The 18,669-nt window shown below is 55.7% G+C and overlaps 1 protein-coding gene and 1 long non-coding RNA gene across 7 annotated transcripts in view; one reads left to right on the top strand and one right to left on the bottom strand.

Annotated features, from left to right (window-relative positions):
• Nucleotides 1–1,833: 1,833 nt before the first annotated feature.
• SMAD3 (SMAD family member 3) overlaps nt 1,834–18,669 on the bottom strand; it is a 114,662-nt gene continuing 97,826 nt past the window's right edge. For all 3 annotated transcript variants that reach the window (XM_025472396.3, XM_035708683.2, XM_025472397.3), the window contains 5 exons: nt 18,464–18,514; nt 9,149–9,361; nt 7,061–7,198; nt 4,515–4,659; nt 1,834–1,984 (listed from right to left, as the gene is read on the bottom strand). In XM_025472396.3, the coding sequence (XP_025328181.1) occupies nt 1,861–1,984; nt 4,515–4,659; nt 7,061–7,198; nt 9,149–9,361; nt 18,464–18,514 (671 nt within the window). In that variant the 3' untranslated portion in view covers nt 1,834–1,860. The remainder of the gene's footprint in view (nt 1,985–4,514; nt 4,660–7,060; nt 7,199–9,148; nt 9,362–18,463; nt 18,515–18,669) is intronic.
• On the top strand, nt 9,643–18,048 carry LOC112675713 (uncharacterized). 4 transcript variants are annotated; one of them, XR_003146021.3, is made up of 4 exons: nt 9,643–14,033; nt 14,937–15,073; nt 15,183–15,342; nt 17,681–18,048. It is a non-coding gene; the product is annotated as an uncharacterized LOC112675713 (long non-coding RNA). The 4 variants fall into 4 exon arrangements; XR_007407475.1 differs by lacking the exon at nt 9,643–14,033 and adding an exon at nt 15,689–15,892 and having other exon boundaries at nt 14,040–15,073; XR_007407473.1 differs by lacking the exon at nt 9,643–14,033 and having other exon boundaries at nt 14,040–15,073.

Raw genomic sequence — 18,669 nt, 5'->3', positions numbered from 1 at the left:
TTCACAGCAGGCAAACTTCGGACCCGCGGTATTTGATCCTCTCAGGTAGAGAGGAGTTGCATGGTGTCTCGGTTCTGTGTCAACAGCCCCGTGAAAAGATAAGCATATAGGTCTGGCAAGGTGCTCCTCCCATCTCTTCCTGTGTCCTTAGGGAGCATGGAGAGCAGCTCTCCTACCTGGAAACCATACAGCTAGAGCTGCAGAGGCATTAGGATCCTGTCGGGGAGGCATCAGAAAGCCCCAACATCTCCATAAGGCATCAGAAACATCATCACATTTGAGATACAGACCTGCCCAAAGTACATACTTTCTCCCCTTCACCTGGAAGAAGACAGGACTTCCATAGGAAATCCCTTTACTTTTCCTGGTAGAAATCCATGCAAAAAGATGGGATAAAGTCATTTCATACAAAAAACAGCAACAAGGGATAAAGTACCAATTGCAAGGGGCAACTCTGTCTGCTGGATCCTGCAAAAGGCCAGTAGAAAAGGAGGGCTTTTTTTTTCCAGTTGAAATAATTTATAATAGTTTCCTCGCTAATTACCACTGGGAGCAGTACTTCTTATACACAATATAGCTGCTAGAGTTGTCACTGATGATCCTCTGCCATGAGCTAGATAATCTTACGTCCCAGGGGAAAGACAGCAGACCTCTGCACCAAGCCTGCAATTTTCAAAAGTGTAAAAAAAATTTAGTAGCCCTTTTCATTGGCCTGCATTGGCCTGCGATTTTTCCCTCCTGGTGAATTTGCTTCTGTTGATTTCAGTTCCCAGAGGTGCTGGCAGGTGTCTTCTCAACAAAACTTGGAAAAGCTTCACCTTGAGAGAGAGGTTGCTGGGCCCCCCGACACGGGCTTCCCAATCAGTGTGCCAAACCCAGGATTTTTTTTTTTAATATAAAATAAACGTTTAAACGAGCATACTGATCAAGCTCATTTAATTAATGCAACTGACTAGGTAAACCAAGATAGCTGGATGCGTAAGAATAGCAAGTGAGCTCTTACAGATGACTGGAGACCCACGCCATGTCATGCTGCCTTAGCTCAGATGCTGTGATGCGACAGCTGCCTCCTGCTTCATGTGACTACTTCACGTAATTCCAATCTCTGAGATTAACACAAGAAGATAAACTATACATTGCATAAGCGCCGAGCCTCAGCAGATCTCCCAACCGTTTGAAGTTGAGAAAGGACAAATGTAAGAGAGGAGGTGTCTCACCAGCTTTCCCCACTGTCCCTGTGCGCATGTTCTGAATGCACTGGCTCACACTTATCAGTCTGCTCTGCGAGGAGAGGAGACAGATGAGCCCGCCTCCCCAGCCCCAGTCAGCCCCGCTCCTGGGGTGCAAGGTCTGCTGGAAGGCTGGGGCTCAGGAATGCTCAGTTGAAGTGTTCGTTAAAAGTGGCAGAGGGCTGGGCCTGAGGTTTGCTCATGCCCTTGCAGGCTCCACCCCACCTAGAACACCCAAGGTGAGCTTCACACTCCAGTCTGGAGCCGAGGGCCATATCCTGCTGGACAGTGACATCCTAGATTGCTGTCATTAAAACAGAAGGGGGCTGGCGGGGGGGCAGGTGGTGAACTACTACCTGTTTGCTCAAGCCACCAGAGCAGAAGCCATTTCTTGCCCTTCAAATTGGGGCCAAAGGGCAGATGTGTTCAGCAGACACAGCTGTTCATAAAATCCATCTCTGGGTTTGCTTTTATGTTTTGGAAAACAGGTCGGCGCCGCTTTGATGGAGGAAGAAAAATTTCTTCTTCATTGACAATAGTGAGTTGAGTTCCAATTTCCTCCACCTCCTGCACGGCCTTTCCCCCCCAAGCCCACCCTCCCCCCCACCCTCCCCCTTCACACCCAGCGTCTCTAAGACACACTGGAACAGCGGATGCTCGGGGAACCCATCTGGGTGAGGACCTTGTCAAGCCACTGCAAGGGCCCGTTCAGGTGCAGCTCGATCCAGCAGGGGGTGCTGGTCACTGTCTGTCTCCTGCAAGACAGAGGGACAGGGGTGGGGTGGAAGACTTCAGAAATGTCCAGAAGGACACACATACAAGTCAGAACACCTTTTCCTGCTTCGGTGAGGGTCTTCTTCCCAGAGTCAGAGGTAGGTCCATGGCGCCTCGCTAGCCCCTGCTCCAGAGGTCTCAATAATGGGCTAAGACCACTGGACCAAACTCCTCCAGGAAGAACCTTGAGTAAATCAGGTTCTCTTGCTGGGGAAGGAGGTAGCCCTTCAAGGGTTAAACGTGTAAGGCAAATTCTAGGGTGTCCCACTTGCGCCCCCCCCCCCCACCATCCCATTTCTGTGACAGGCCTCCCAGTGAAGAACTTCCGGCCTGAGCAAAGGTCTCCCTAGGGTCCCATCTGTCCTGGATGGGCAGCCCATCTCCAGCCCCGGATCCAGTCCCAGCAGGCCATGATGACGTAGGTCTGTCTGATTGAGGGGTGTTTTTTGCACAGTGCCGACAGAGCCCACATGCCATCAGTTCCCCATGTGCTGATATAATTCCCATCTATGGCCTTATTTTGGAAAATCTTACGAGCAGAGCGAGCCATGGAACAATTACTGGAAAAAACCAAGGCACACCACACGTTTCTTTTCCCCAAAGCACTTTGTCTAAATTCAGGCTGGTTGATGACGCAGCGCCGCAGGCGAGCTCCCAAAGGCTATCTGCTGAGGCCGGAGGCGCTGGTGCCAGCTGGAGGTGAGAGGCCTGGGCCCGGGGCCCTCCCCACTTTGGGCCATCTCACAGGAGGGATGAAACCTTATTCTCTTTGGCCCAAGAGGCGGAAGGAGGGCAAGACTGTTCTGGGAAGGGGCCGCACCCGCCCGCTAGGCCACTCTGCAGGGCTGCCAGGTGGCGGTGACGTGGTGGGCCGCACAGGACCTGATGTGCTGGCAGTATGCGTCCCGCGTGGTGACACAGTGCCCCTAGGGAAAGGCTTCCGCCACCGAGGGGCCTCTTCCCAGCACTCAGAACTGCAGGGCCACGGTGCTGCGCCAGGTCGAGGGCTGCTAGCCTGAGGCCACCGCCCTCCTCTTGTGGCCTACGCTTCGCCCAAGTGGAGGTTTAGCAATGGGCCTGTGGGGTACCTCTCTGACCTGAGGTGCCTGAGGAGTCTCTGGACTCAAGTCTGGGTGTAGGAAGAGCAGAAAGACCTCTCTCTGGGTCTTTGCCACTTCCCCACTAAAGGAAAAATACTGTTCCCTTCCCCACCAAAGGAAAAATATTAATTTTGTAACTTTTCACTCTTATCCCATTAATGCTTTCAGCCAGGGCTAAAAGGTGGGCTAAAATCTCTCTCGGGCTGGGCCTTCAGGCCTGGGCCCATCTCCTCCAGCTATGGTCGCTGGGCCGTAAGCTCCTGAGCTAACCCTCCAGGCTTGACCACTTTGACTGGTCAGTGGGTCACTCACCGTGGATGTCATGGAGACCCCACAGACCAAGGTGCTGTGTTCCCTGGCCCCGTGGGGCAGATCCAGGGAACAGCAGCTAAAATAAATAGAAGAGGACTTCACGGACCGAAATCCTCTAATGAGAATCTGACTTTCCATAAGTCATGCTCATCTGGATTTCATTATAAACAGTGGCCCAGTGCCAATATTGAAATGGGTTTGGCCTGGGTGCAGAATGACTACAAAACAAAATGGATTCCAAACATCTGGAAAAATGAAGAGAAGAGGGGAGTCACTTGCAAGGCGCTGGCCCCAGCTGACGTGTGGGCACCTCTGCGTCTGCCACAGGAGCGGGGGGCTGGGCAGGGGGAGCGTGGGGCCAGAGGGGCACATGGCCCTGGCCCTCGCACACCCCTGTCTAGCTGGGGGAGGAAAAGGGACTGGATTCCCTAAACCTAAACTAGAATGGTCTGAGACAACAGAGCAGACCAGGTGGACCCGACCATTGCCATGTTTAAACCAGTATTGAAATTCTGAGAAAAACCTTTCTCGGCAAATAACCTTCATTTTTTAATGACTACCCAAATCTCCCATCTGCCTCTCTGTTTTAATACCCTAGACCCCCAGGGTCCCCCGAGTCAAAGGCAGAGCCCCAGAGGAGGGAAGAACAATGGGATGAAGACTTAAGTCCCTGGAGATGGACATCCTAAAACCATCTGCCCAAAATGAACAATGAGGAAGCAGCCAAGAGGCCCAATTTCTGGGCTCAGTTTTTTCACGAATGATGTGACTTCAGGCAAGTCACTTTCCCTCCCTGGGCCTCGGTCCCCTCGTCCATGCACAGGGGGTGATGCCAGCATCCCCACCCAGGGACATGGTGAGGAAGAACTGGAGCATGTCTGTTTACGATGCTTGAGAAACTGAAGTGCTGGGCAAACAGTGCCCGGCTCTTCCTTATCTAGGTGGCTCAGGCCCTCATGGCCTGCCAGGCCGTGGCCTCTGACCCTTGGCCCCTGCTCTCTGCAGTGTGGGTGGCCTAGCTCAACTCTGAGGAGCCCCTGCTCTGCTGTCTGGGTCATGTGCAGTTGGGTCCCCGTGGTATGTGGCACCCAGATCTGACCTGTATTCTGCTCCCCAGCCTTTGACGAAGCTCATGCGGATGGTACACATCCGCGTCAACTGGTAGACCGCCTCGAAGCCCTGGTTGACGGATTGAGCCAGGAGGGCGGCAAACTCCTGGTTGTTGAAGATCTTCAGGTTGCACCCTGCCAAGAGAACAAAAACCGTGCTCATGGGGACAGAGGCATGTGCGTCCAGTGCCCCACTCCTGGCTGAAGCCACCCCTGGGTCATCCAGAATGGCATAACTCACACGGTTCAAGTGGCACGCGGTTATTCCATGCACTGGCCACACACTCCCCACTTGGCACCATGCTAGGGACATGCCCCCTTGGTCCCTGCCCTTGATGCCATCCCCACCTCAAGGGAGAGGTGCTGCTGACGCACGGGGCGGATCAAACACCGGCCTGTAAGCTCTAGCTCCCAGAGCCAGGGAATGCTGAGGAAAACTGTAAAGTGGGCTACCAAGAATAAGAGTGATGGTTTGGAGAGCTGGGCCTTGCCCTGGGCAAAAGGGCCAAGGCAGGACTCTATGGACCCAAGCCAGAACGCCCATGGCTGTGTAGGGCATGGCTGGCCACCCGGGGAACAGGAGCCCTTGACATGAGATAGAAGGAGTGCCAGTAGAAACAGGCCAGGTGAAGGGCCATGCAGCTTGTCGCTCCCACAGGAGGCTCAGCAGAGGGTCCCAGGCTTGCCTGGTGAATCCACCTGAGACCAGGAAGGAGCAAATGACTGGGGCCACACTTTGGCCTTTGGGCACACGGCTGGGTCAGGGTGACATTCGCAGCAAAGTGAAGATGTGTGTCTAACCCTCCAGGCAGTAAAACCAGAGACAGGCACAAATAAAGTTTATAATAAATCTCCTGAAATCCTACCACCCAAGTGCCAGGAATGTATCAATCAGAAAAAATAAAGACAACAGCACATGCTAGAAATACCCAAAAGGTGAGCTAAGGTGGCGTTTAGTAACAGGCCAGCACTGGACTCTTAATTAATCTTGCTGTGGGACTGGACCCGGCGCTCTCTGTTTGTAAACCTGTGTCTCCTTTGTCAGATGGGAGGCTGGCCTCGAAGGTCCCTCTATGCGCTAATGAGCCCCACCACAGCCAACTCGGCCCTCCCCAAAAAGGTGGGGGGGAAGGGAGCGGCCACAACAAGCCAGGAATACATCAGAGCTTCCGGTTCTCATTCTCTCCAAGGGGAAGTGTGGTGACAAAGGGCAGCAAGTGGGCCCTGGCTCCCAGCGGAGCCAAGGAGCACAGGAGCACTGGACTCGGCAGTCACACAGTCCTAAGGCTCATCCCAGCTCAGCCACTCACCAGCTGTGTGCCTCTGGGCAGCTGGCTTCACCTCTCTGAACCTGTCTCCTCACCTAAGGAGCCAGGATGCCTGGAGAGAACTAATAAGCGAGAGCAGAGAGACAGATGTGCTCTGCAGACACGACCACAATGCACTGAAACCGCGGGGCACCGTTGTTCCGGACCTTCTGCATGCTTAAGCTGACCCTGCCCCAAAGCCCATCACCCTGCTATCCATCTGCCACCGAGACAAGAAAACATGTGGCCCTCAGTACCAGCCGGGCACAGCCCACGTTCTGAGAGCAGCGCGGCCGGGGCTGCGTGCCTGTGAGCAGGGGGCTCGGCCGGCGCTCCCAGCCTTGGTTTTCTAAGTCAGGAGGCCTAGATGGGATCAGTCCCCACCCGTGTTGCTGCGCAGCCGTGGCCCTATCCAGCCACCCTCTGGGGTGCAGCTCAATACCCTTTCTTGGGGCACAGGTGGGAATCATCAGCTCCGCTCAGAAAACCTCCAAGAGGTCCCCCAGAACAGAAGCAAAGCTTTCTCGTGCCCTTCTGTGGCCTGGCCCCATCGTGCTTTCTAGACATTTCCCATCTCTTACATGGCCTTCCCCAGCCAGAGTGCCACCCAAACGTGCCCTACTCTCCGTGACCTCTGGGCTTTTGCCCATATCATCCCCCCCGCTTGGAATGCCCTCAGGGTCCCCACCCCACAGCCCCCCTGTGCCTAATGCCAACCAGCCTTCAATGCCCGAAGCCCTCTCCACGAGGTCTTCCCTGATCCGTCCCAGCAGCTAAAGGAGTTCTTTGTGCCTGGATCCAAGAGCACCTCGTCTGTGCTGCTTGCCTGGTGCTCAGGACCCCTTTGTATTAAGCCCATTTGTGTCTTTGTCTGGTACACTCAGCTGGGCTGTAAGGTCTGCGGGGACAGCAGCAGGGCTTCCTGAACCCCTCCGCCTCCCTCAAGCACCTGGCACAGAGCCCACATGCTGTGCGAGTTGGTGGCACGAAGGAAGGAAGCACAATGCCTGAGCATCTGTGCACGCAAGGCAACAAGCAGGTACCCCTGGATCAAAGGCAGATCCATCAGAGGCTGCTCCCTGGAGGGTCAAGGAGAACACAGGCAGGAAGACCCAGAGAAACCCCAAGTGAAGCACCTCCAGGCTGGCGACACAGGAGGAGGAGAAAGGAAAGCAGCTCCCGGCATCGCAGGCACGCGCCGTGGCACGCAGGCGGGTAAGCGCTCGTACCTGGGGGGATCTTGCAGACGGTGGCCGGGTGCCAGCCGTAGCGCTGGTTGCAGTTGGGAGACTGGACAAAGATGGCACTGTCGCTGAGGCACTCTGCGAAGACCTCCCCGCCGATGTAGTACAGCCGCACGCCTCGCCCTAGAGACAGGGGGTCAGGCTGGACCCGGGCGCCCCGGCCCCAGGGCCTCCTGCCAAGGGGGCCAGCCTCACCAGACCAACAGGACCCAGAGCCCACGCTTAAACCCACGCAGGGGACACTGGCGGGGGGTGGGCGGGTGACAACGTGGGGTTCCTAACGCTGGAGGGAGCAGATGACGAGCGGAAGGAAAGGGCACGGGGCAACTCTCCAGGACGTGCCCCGCCACGGACTAGACAGCGGCCGCTACCAAGGCCCTCCGCCTCTGAGCCTCAGTTTCTTCATCTGGAAGATGGGGTGGTAATAAGACGTACCTCCTCGGGTGGCTGTGCCACACACAGCGCGTGCCCGCGGAGCGTGAGCGGTTACTACTGCTACTACTACAGAAACCCGTTCAGCAGACCTGCGGGGCTCCTCCCGAGGCATCCCAGGAGCCCTTCCCGACAGGGATGGCTTAATGCCACCCCCTGTACCTCTCTCCCCTCGGTGCATTTTTCTAAAACATTCCATAGGTTTATATCATTCACTTTTCCTTCATCTCTTAAATCCATTCCAGATGGACAGAAATTATTTTTAAATTGGCTCTGCAATCCAAGCAAGCAGTTACGTAAACACTCTGAGTCCTCGCCTCAGCCAGGGGATGTTCTCTTCTTCTGCACGGGAAGGCCTCTGTTGCCGCTTCTGGGGAAGAGGCCCAGAGGGCTGGAAAAAGGAGCCAGATTTTACAGGCACGACGTCAAGTGGGAGAGAAACCAGGGGGCCACTGGGTATTCTCCTGCCTCCTGGTCTCACTACGGCCCCACCACCCCGTTCTCCTTGGAGTGCCACGGACAGGCGGGGTGCTGGCAGACGCGGAGTGACGTGGAGGGGCCACCGTGTCATGTCCGTCAAGAGCAGAAGCAGAGGTAGAGATGGGGACACCCAGACCAGAAGAACAGAAATGTGTTCGGGTTTGGGTAATCTTTGAAATGTTATTTTTAAAATACAGAAGAGCATAAGTGAACACCTATGTATGCCACCCAGGATCAGTATCTTTTAAAAAGTAAGACACACGGGGAGGCTGCAAGCTCGGTGGCAGGGCGCTGCTTGTCACCGGCTGTCACACTCACTGTGTGGCGGACTCTGCAAGGCTCTGCTCTTCCCCGGGTATCAGGTTATTCCCTGGAGAATGAGCCCACAGGCCCCAACCCACGGCTTCCAAACTTTGGAAAATTCCAATTTTTTTTTTTTTAACTATAAAAACCCTCTCTTCAAATGAACTCTTCCTCATCTAATATGAACAAGATCCAGGGTGCTCCGGTTTACCGAGGACCAGACTTCCTGCTGCGCTGCCCAGCTCCTCAGTGTGCCCTGGAGCCCTTCAGACCAACCCCTGGGGGGCTCTGGGCCGAGAATACCTATGTCACCATCCCCATGGCCTTCTGAGGGACTGGGGATCACAAAATTATGAATATCCTTAGCATGATACTTTTATGAGCAACCCCAGTGACACACACCCCTTCCTCTTCCCTAAACGACGTGGTCTTCTACTCTGTCCTGGGTGTTGGGAGGCAGCATGTTAGCACCAGTGCTGTTCAGGCAGCCCAGAATAATCGCGTATGAAGTTAACAAAAGATCACCCGTGTAGGACGGACACCGCCTGCCTCCCCACCTATCAGTACCGTAGGGGTACTTTTATCAAAAGACTTGCATGTATTGCCCTTCTCCTAGATTGCCCATCTCGCCCCCTTAAATGAGCGTTTTCCTCGGTGGCTTTCACATCTTCAGACTTAATCCATGTTTGGGAAATGGGACTGACCAAGCCACGTGAACTCTCCCGGTCTGGCCCCTAAACAGGGCGATACAGAGTTTGGGGGCTGGCTGGGGGAGCGGGCCCTCTCCCCACGTCCCGGCAGGAGGCTGCTGGGGCCACGGGGTAGGGGGGTGGGGGGTGGATGGGGAGACGCCCTTACCGATGTGCCTCCGCGTGAGCTCCACGGCCGCGTTCCTGTTGACGTTGGAGAGCAGGCCGAGGCAGAAGCGCTCCGAGTTGGAGGGGTCGGTGAAGCCGTCCACCGTCATGGAGGGCTGCGAGGCGTGGAAGGTCTCCCCCACGCGCTGGTTCAGCTCGTAGTAGGAGATGGAGCACCAGAAGGCCGGCTCGCAGTAGGTGACAGGCTGCAGGTCTGGGGAGACAGGCCAGGCTACTGGGTCAGGCCCCCCCGGTCACCTGCTCCTCAACGAGGTCCCCTGGATGCTTCGTAAGACGGCTGGGGACCTCCCGGAGGGTGGTACGATCCCCGCCCTCGTGCCTTGTGTTAAACTTTCAGGACCCAACGTGATAAAGTACTCTCGCGTTTGGAAAGGCCTTCCACGAGCTGGCCACTTTGATTTCGTGTTAGCTCATACCGGCCCTGCCCTGCCTGGCTGGCCTTGTTTGTGCTGAAGCCACCTTTTTTTTTTTTTTTTTTTTTTAAGATTTTATTTATTCATGAAAGACAGAGAGAGGCAGAGACACAGGCAGAAGGAGAAGCAGGCTCCCTGCAGGGAGCCCGACGTGGGACTCGGTCCCAGGACCCCAGGATCAGGCCCTGGGCTGAAGGCAAGCGCTAAACCACTGAGCCACCCAGGCTGCCCCAGTGGCTCTTTTTAATAAGATTTGGGAACCCCTGAAATAGAGGTTTCCCCTCATGTGACCCCACATCACCTTTCCTGGGACCCCCTAGCCCTCCTGTCACCTCCGGTCACTCTGGCCCACACCTGCCCAGGCACCCGGCCCTCCTCCCGCCTCATCTGACACCTCGGCAGGTCTGAACTCAGCCCTGGGCCCGGCTCCCAGCCTTCCTCCCTGGCATCAGGGCCACGGCGTCCTAACAGGACTCCCCGGCACCCTGGCTGGGGTATCGCCTCATTCGCAGACTACTCGAATCCCTCCTTGGAGAGCCAGGGAGGCTCCTGCCCCTTCTCCCTCCTCTGGCCTGACCATCGCTCTGGCTCTTCAACGTATTTGGAGCGGCCGCTTACTCAGGGTGCGTCTGGGAGCTGGTGCGAGGGACAGAGGGCTCCCCGGGCCGGGCCTCAGCACTGGCTGGAGACCCCTGCTCCCGCCTGCGCGCCACCTCCTGGAGTGAGAGCCCCCTGGGAACTCTTCTCTACAGGGTCTGGAGGTGCGTGAAGCACAAGCAAAACAAAAAAAAAAAAATCAGAAGCTGTTCTAGGAGGGGCCTGCAGGGCTGAGGGCCCAGATCTACTTGTGGGGTCTGTGCCCACAATCCTTCTAAGGGCGGAGAAAACGCCTACCACATGTGTGATGAAATGCAGACCGGGAACATCCCTGTGCTCAGCACACACCCCCAGAAAGTGTCAACTGGAGGGAGGCCAGGGACACCTAGACCCGGCTCCTCACCTCATCTTGGGTCAATGAAGTCTCTGCCTGGAATCCTGGGCATCAAGGGCCGCTTGCTTGCACCCCTGGTCGGTGTCTACCCACGAAGTGCCAACAGCACACCTCTGTCTCCCCCTCCCAAGCCGTGACAGTGACAAATGGCTCCAGATATCGCCAGCTGTCTGTGAAGGGGCAAAATAGCCCCTGGATGAAAACCACCGCCTTAGAGGCTTATCCAGGTCAGGAGCGCAAGCTCGAAGGCCAGGTGGCCTGGGATGCGCTCTCGGCTTGGGCACTGACCAGCTGTGTGGCCGTGAGCGACCCGAACAGCTCCGAGTGTCAGCATCCACATCTGTCCCTGCAGCCACTGGGGCGGGGGGGGGACCCAAAGAGGAGGGTAGGACGCTGTCTGCGGAGGGCCCAGGAGACATCAGAGGAGGTGCTGGGCTCGCCTCAAGCACCCAGTAAGTGGTGCTGACAACCAGAGCTGAGCACGTACGTGAACCTGAGTCCATCCTGCTCCTGAAGCGGCCTCCACTGCAGGGGAGGGAGGAAAAGCATCCTCACTCCTTTCCTCTCTTCCCAGGATAGAGCGACATTAGAGGAGGGAAGGCAGGGGACCGAGGCTACTTTTAATGGAGGAGGGCGGAGTGACGGGGCAGGAGCGCCCAGTGGCCTGTGCCCGAGGTTCAGCAGAGCCACATGGGCCACATCCGGCTCTGGCTTTGCTCGATGCTTCGACATTCCAATGAGATAAGCTATATTCTAAACAATGTGGTCACTAAAATGTGAGCTATGTTGCTTTGGAAACCCTAAAAAAGAAAAAAAAGGAAGAAAAAGCCCAAGAAATCCAAGCGTAATCCACGTACTCAAAGGGGTCGGGCAACGGGTCAGAGCCAAGAGGCGCTGAGCAAGGACTGGTGACCACCACTGCCCGGGGGCAGGCTCTGCTGACCCTGCTGCGTGGACGTTCCTGGTCTGGGCAGCGACTGCAGCTTTACTGGAAGACATCTAGCACGAACCATCTGGGTCACTGTGCATCTGGCGTGGGTCAGCCTGAAGAGGCAGCTGCGGCTGATCTGTGCGGGCCCTGGCTTCCCCGGCAAAGTACAGAACAGAGTCCTCACCCCAAATTATAAAGCCTTCCAGCACCCCCTGGGCTTCGTCCAGACAGGAGAGCGAGCGCTTGGCTCCCAGGAACACTGGCACAGCCTACCCATCAAAAGAAAAGCCACAGGCCACCCATCGGGTAACACGGTGCCAGAACCACTCTGGGGAACTGTGGGCTTTGAGGCATCTCAGAAGCAGAGGCGTGCTTGGGGTCCTCGCCCAGGAGGCCCCCCAAGCAGATCTGAGCCCTTATCCAAACATCCCTGCAACTTGCAGATACACACTGGACAGCGTGGTGGAAAACGCTGGACTTGGGAGCCTGACACGTAATTAAGGAGATGCTGGTGGGGGAGGGTGGGGGGTAACAGTGCAGTCAGGCCAAGGCAAAGTCTGACGGGTACCATTTTACAGAGAGCTGTTTGGATGAGCTGGCCTGTGTTCAGAAGCAGGACCCACCCGGGGCAGTGCCCCCTGCCACGTACTCACTATTCTCCGCAAACACCTAAAACCTAGCCCTGCCTTTACCTCTGCCCCTCCAGGCACCTCTCAGCTGCTTCCTCAAGATTCTTCTGCAAGAGGAGCTGCAGATGAGAACATATGGTCACCACCTCTGGGTTCTGCCTTGAATGGCAACCTGTTTTTAAACAGCATATATGTCCTCATGGTTTTTTTTTTCCCCCACTCACTTACCCACACCACGGTTAAGTACAAGGGAAAAAAAAAAAAAAAAGTCAGGACCCTGGAAAGGAAAATATTATAAACAGGGTAACCACGAGGTTATAGCTACTGAGAAAGCACTCAGCTTGACTCTGAGCTTCCCAGCAGACAAGGCAAAAAGGGAACATGAATTGTTATCTGGTTGTGGACAAACAATGCTTACAAGTTCTGCAGGGGAATCGATGCTTGTCCTGATAGCAAATCTTAAATCTGTCACAGGTGGCAATCTCCTCCCACATCCATCAAGCCAGCCAGCCTTAATTTCAAGAGTTTTCCAACAAACGCAGAAGCGACTGTGCGTAAGGTTGCTTCTTGAAAAGGACGTGCAAACATGCCACTCGGAGGCCCGTCCGGGAGGACGACTCTACAGGGCTAAGGGGACTTGCCTCCCTCGCGGTGGTTCCGCTTCTCCGGGCCAAAGACTCAACGCACCTGGAGTGGCAGACGGTGGCATGTGCCCAAAGCCGCCCCTGCAAACAGCCCTGCTCCCTGCTCCCGGCCCGACCCCTGAGTCTGTGCTAATCTCTCTTCCCAGAGCAGAGGTGTCGGAGACGCAGGAACCTCCAGCTCCCCACAGGCGCAGCCCCCTGCCCCCACCAGTGTGTTACCGGCCAGACTTCTCGAGTGGCGTGGGGCACCGAATTCGTGCCTGGCCCCCTGCCAGCCTAACGGCACTGGCTGGCTTCAGTTTTAAGGCCGATTCCAAGCTGGCATAGACTTTCTGTTTTGTTTAAGGAAAAGAAAACAGAATAAAACCCAGAAGGCAATACTTGGATTAAGGGATGCCTATTAAAAACATGTGCGAGAGATCCAAATCCGGTAAAGGAAAAGGAGGGGCGACAGAAGGGGGAAATTAACTTTCTACTATGAATCGAAAGCAGGGAGCGGGCGAAGCACCGAAGCCGCAAAGGCTAAAGGTCAGAACAGGAACGAACTGCCTTGGTCGGGGTCCTCCCCACCTGTGGAAGGCAGCGTGACCTCCTGTCCTGCACACCAGTCCCCACGAAGCCTCACGGTCCTCGCTCAGCCCCGGGGCTCATCCCTGGCTGCCTGGCCCGCCTGCCCCTCATCCGCCCGGACTCGACCTCCCAGCCCCAGCTCGTGCGGCTGTCAACCGGCCCCTGTTCGCTCTGTGCATCGTGGCCCTCGCGACTGAGCCAGTGGCATCCCCGGGGATGGCACCTGCTGGCCCAGGACGGCCGGGTCCCCGCGCCCAGTGCACCAATTCCAACCTGTAAGATGACGTGTGCAGGGGGAAGCCCGCGCCCGTTCAGCCTCGGACCACCTTCCTGCAGCCGAGACCAGAGGCGAAGTCGGGGGGCCAGGGCCTCCGGCCGGCGGCTACCTCCCTGCCACTGCGACGCCTATGATTTCTTTTTTCCTTTTTTTTTTAAAAAGACCTTATTTACTTATTCATGAGAGAGAGAGAGAGGCAGAGACACAGGCAGAGGGAGAAGCAGGCTCCATGCAGGGAGCCCGATGTGGGACTCGATTCCAGGACCCCAGGATCATACCCTGGGCCAAAGGCAGGCACTAAACCGCAGAGCCCCCCGGGGATCCCCGTGATTTCTTAAGCTTACAGAGGATCAGTGCCTGATGAGGCCGGAGCAAAAGCTTCGTGCAGCAGCGGCAGATGCTGGAACAAGGTAAGGCCGGGCCCCAGAGCCCGTGGTCCTCCAGGAAGAGCTGGTGGCCCTCCTGCTGCCCCGCCCCCCGCCCCGGCGCCTGGCAGGACAGGAAGGTACCTTCTCCACGGGCCGCGCTGGAGCCCATCACTCCCTGCAGCCCCGGGCGCTCCGGCCGCTTCTCCCAGGCCAGGGCTCCTCCCCGGTGTCCCACGCTAAAGCAGCGACAACTTACTCACTGGCAGCGTCCCGCTCACTCTCTTTTTCCTCCTTCCACTTCCCTCTTCCTTCCCCTCCATTTGGTCCAATCCTTGACCTGGTCGCTTAGGAAAGCCCAGGTGACTCATCGAGCACCAGCACGATGTGTAACAACAGGCTCGTCACCTGCTCGCATCCCGTCGCTGCAGGACACAGCTGCCGGGTCTCCCCGGAGCCGGCCTGTGACAAGGAGCTGAGCTGGCCCCCAGTCACTCATCAGGGCCCTGCCCCACGTCCCAGCGCCAGAAGGGGCCTCGCTGTGGCAGGAGCCTCCTCCTCTTGCCTGGAGTGGGAAGGAAATGAGGAACGAACCAGACGTCCTGTTCTCTCTCTCCCTGCATCATTTCTTTGCAGGAAATAATCCGATGTCCTGAGATGTCCCATCCTGCTCTGTTGTCATCCTGACTTGTATTTGCCCCGTGCATACCACTGACTGACCTCCACCCACCCCCCATAAGTGCTCAGACAGTGCCCGAACTCCCGATGTCATCTTGGGGCTTCTCCTGCCCCCCTGCCCACTGGCCTCCCTCCGCTCTCGCTGCGGGGGCCCGGCCTTACCCTGACCTTCAGCCTTTTCCACCTCCCTCCCTGCTGCCGAGGCAGCCCCTCTCCGGCCTTCTTTCCTTCTTGAGCTGGGTTTCCCTCTCGCAATTCATCCACTCCCAGGATTCAGCCGAACCTTTGTCAGCGTTTCCGGGGAGCAGTCCCACAGATGGTCGGCAGGTTGTAAGAGCAAAGCGTTCCAGCAGATCCACGGGCAAAGGACTGCTCAGAGGCTACGGCACAAGGCTTTCCAAACTCAGGTGATGACAACACCCTGTCCCCCTGAGCCCACTTTGGGAAAGGCTGCCCACAGGCTAACAGCTCCCAAGTGTGCGCAGCAAGACCCAACCTCTGTCCTGATGGCCACAGGCACCTTCCCACTCCAGCCCATCCCAGCTCCTGGGTGTCCCGCCTCCGCAGCTTCCCAGTTAAGGCTGGCTGACAATAAGAGCCCGCGGATTCAGGCCCGCCGCCCTCTCTCAGTGCCCCTCCCGGCCCTGCCACCATCTCTCCAAAACAGCTTCCTAAGGTGGGTTTTTTTGTTTTTTTTTTTTTTGATTTATGGGGGAGGGTAGTGGGGTTTGGCCACCAGCCATTTCCTCTAGACCTTTACCTCTATAAAGTGGCCAGATTCATCTTTATGAAGCTGTCATCAGATAACAACCCCCTCCCCGCCCCGGCCAATGACTTTTTTTGTAGGCAAGAAGGGAATCACTAAAGTATGGCCTTCAGGGCTCTTTTCTCAGTGCCCCACAGCCTTGGCAGCCCCATCTGGCTCCTCATCCCAACCAACTATACCACCAAGCTCTCCTCTGAGCTTGCCCTGGCCTTTCATGCCCTTCCCTCTATCTGTGATGTCCTTCCCTTCTTCTCAGCCTCACAGCGTCCCACCTGTCCTGCTGGGTGCAACTCACACATGTCACCACAACTCTGTCGTCTTTCCTACCCCATCTGGCACTTTCCTCCTCGGCCTATATGGTTTGTCTTACGCCTGCACCCCTGGCACAGTGCATCGCAGTGGGGACGCAGATACCTCCCGCCCGCCCGTAAGACCGTGAGTGGTCACGTGGATCCCCAGGGTCAGTACCGACTAGGAAACACAGTGAAGTTGACTGAATGAATGAAACAGGGACACTGGCAAGTCTGGAGGCATGTCCCCACTGGAATGCCACCACTGCTTCCTTGGCCTCTCCGCCTACTTCAACTGCACCCAGTTTTAAAATTGTTTTAAAATTACATTTAGTCCTGCCTTATTGATCCCCATATTGATCCCCAAGGCCACAGCATCATTCATTCCCCTTCAACCCCCGCCCCCCCCACCCCCCCACCTGGACTCACACTCACTGACTGGGAGAAACACCTGGGGAACCAATGAGGGAGGAAGACACAGGCTGGTCGGCAGAGCTCCCACCCAGGGTCCTCAACCTGACAACTGCCCTCAGCTACAAGTCAGTAAGCGTCCTGGAGCTTTGTTCTGAGAAGGAGGTGGTGATGGGGGAGCTGGTTTAAGTGATGGGAGCAGATGGAAGCATGTAATCTGGATCCCGGAGGCCGGGATTCAGAGCTTCCCCTTTTCCTAACTGTGTGAGTTGGCAGGAATTAGGTAACTAGTCTTGTTTTTTGGCTTCCTAATCAGGAGACTGAAACATTGTAATACTGTTATCTTACAAGTGGTTAAGGACACTGGTTAACACACGCAAAGTGCCCTGTGCAACACTCAGTAAACAGTAAGTTCTCAAGGAATGTTTGCCACCATCGTCACTGTCATCCGGCCCCTTCCAGCTAGGATGCCAGGAGTCTGTAAGATTTGTCTAGGTAGGGATGAAGCTGATAGTCTTGAATGGGTGAAGGTGGGAGGTACTGGGGCCCTGCAGGCAGGGAGGAATCTGAACCCCGACCCATCAGTTGACTCGTTCTCCTGTTCAGGTGTTCCCAGCAGACTGGCCCCTACTCCGCACTACCAGGCTTGGGGGCTATTCCTTCCTTTGGAGAAGTGACCTAAGAATTCTCAACCCTCAGATAAGGGGCCTGAGGACCAGGGCAGCAGGGAGGGAGGATTGAGTCAATGGGACACTTCTGCCCCAGGTCCATGTTCAAAAACCATCCTGTCACCCTGGTCCACACAATCTAGAAGGGAAACCACAGCAAGCAACCACGTGGGACAACTTTCATTTGGAACCACTGAGTCAGGCAGCATGGCTTCAAAGGCAAGGGCTTTGTTCCAGAGTCTGTCGACCGACCGACCGACGACAGGGCTGCCTTGGCCATGGGGCGGGGGTGGAGGTGGGTAGTAAAAAGGGCCCCCAAATTAAATCTAAGCCAGCTGACCTCAAAAGCTGGGAACTCGGAGTCAAGCTCACAGTCTTGGCCTTAATTTCTCAAGTGTTAACACAGCTTCTAGCCTTCAGAGTTTGTTTTTAATAACTCAATCGGTCCTTTCACGTCAGGAATGTGACCTTCCCTCTGCAAAGCCCAACACTCACAGCGATATTATTTTACAAAGATGTTAGAACAGATTCGCCCAAAGTCACATTTTCACACTGCCCACTTGTCAGTCTGTATGAAAGCGGTCTCAGGCATCTCCCAATGTTCTAAATGCTTTTCTTCATCTGATGCTATCAGTCAAGGACTGGGAGCAACTGGGAATAAAAACCAGGCTCCCCCCCACCTCGCCCTCCACCCCCCACCCCCACTGATTCACAGAGCTTGGGTATTAACTCTTTCTTTTCCTGAGCCACAAATCAAAGCCCAGCAGTAAAGGCCAAAATGAAATCAAACTCACATTTTTCTAAAACTACCAGACCAGCACGTTAGAAAAAAAAAAAAATCCCCTCAATAAGAATGGAATGGATGTTTCATTTGTTCAGAGCGTTTCTGCAGACCCCACTCCTGGAGCACAGAAGCCAATCTCACAACAACCGACCTGGAAGTCCAACGGCCGAAGGGATGGCCACGGAGACGTGGGCCAGCTGCTCCAAAACATCATGAGACAGGATGAGAGAGGAGGCGTCTAAATATGGAAATGCATTTCCAAAATAACAAGAATGAAAAGAATGGATGGACCCTGTGATCTCCACTGGCAAGGCACAAAATACACACGCCTGATGTGCAAGCATCAGAAGGACCGTGATACAACAGCGTGGGCGGGCGGGGAGATGATGGGCAATTGTGCTTTCCCTCTCCGCCCCGATTTCCCTGCATCCTGCTGTTTCAAATAAAAAGTACATCATTATAAGACGAAATACTCAGATAAAATCCAAGTAAGTGTATCTTGAAACCAGTCGACCAAAGTCAGGGGGCTGGAGTCCGCACTGCCGCCCGTGGCTTTGCATCAAACCACACACGTATGCTTGGCTGACCACAGATTCTCGGCTCCTGAGCACAAGGTTTGGGGGATTTTCATTCACTCACGTCTGACTGCCACCCAGGGGAAATACAAACCCGGCACATGGTCGCCTTATTCCTGCCACCGCTGCTCTTAGGTTACTCTGTTCTGTGGGTGACCCCAGAATCACTGTAACCAGAAACCTGACAGGCTGAGCTGAGCTGATGGAGCGGGGCCTCGCAGTCAGGGTCCCCTCCCCTCACGGGCCACCAGCCAGCGCTGCAGCTAGAGGGGGTGACAGTCCCATAGATGAGGAGATACTTACCCAAATTATTGTGTGCTGGGGACATCGGATTCGGGGAGAGGTTTGGAGAACCTGCGGGATGAGACACAGTTGTGAGAACGAAGAGAACATTCTTGGCTCAGAGAGCCAAATTACTGAACGCTTGCCTCAAGATGGGGCAGCTCAACGCAGCAGGAAGAAAACCCTGAGCTGAGCCTCCAAGGCCCTGCAGGAGCCCCGACGCCGTG

Source organism: Canis lupus, chromosome 30 (assembly GCF_003254725.2).
Source record: "Canis lupus dingo isolate Sandy chromosome 30, ASM325472v2, whole genome shotgun sequence".
Classification (NCBI taxonomy): Eukaryota; Metazoa; Chordata; class Mammalia; order Carnivora; family Canidae; genus Canis; species Canis lupus.
Note: the sequence above shows the minus strand (reverse complement) of the source record. Positions and strands in the feature narration are given on the sequence as shown.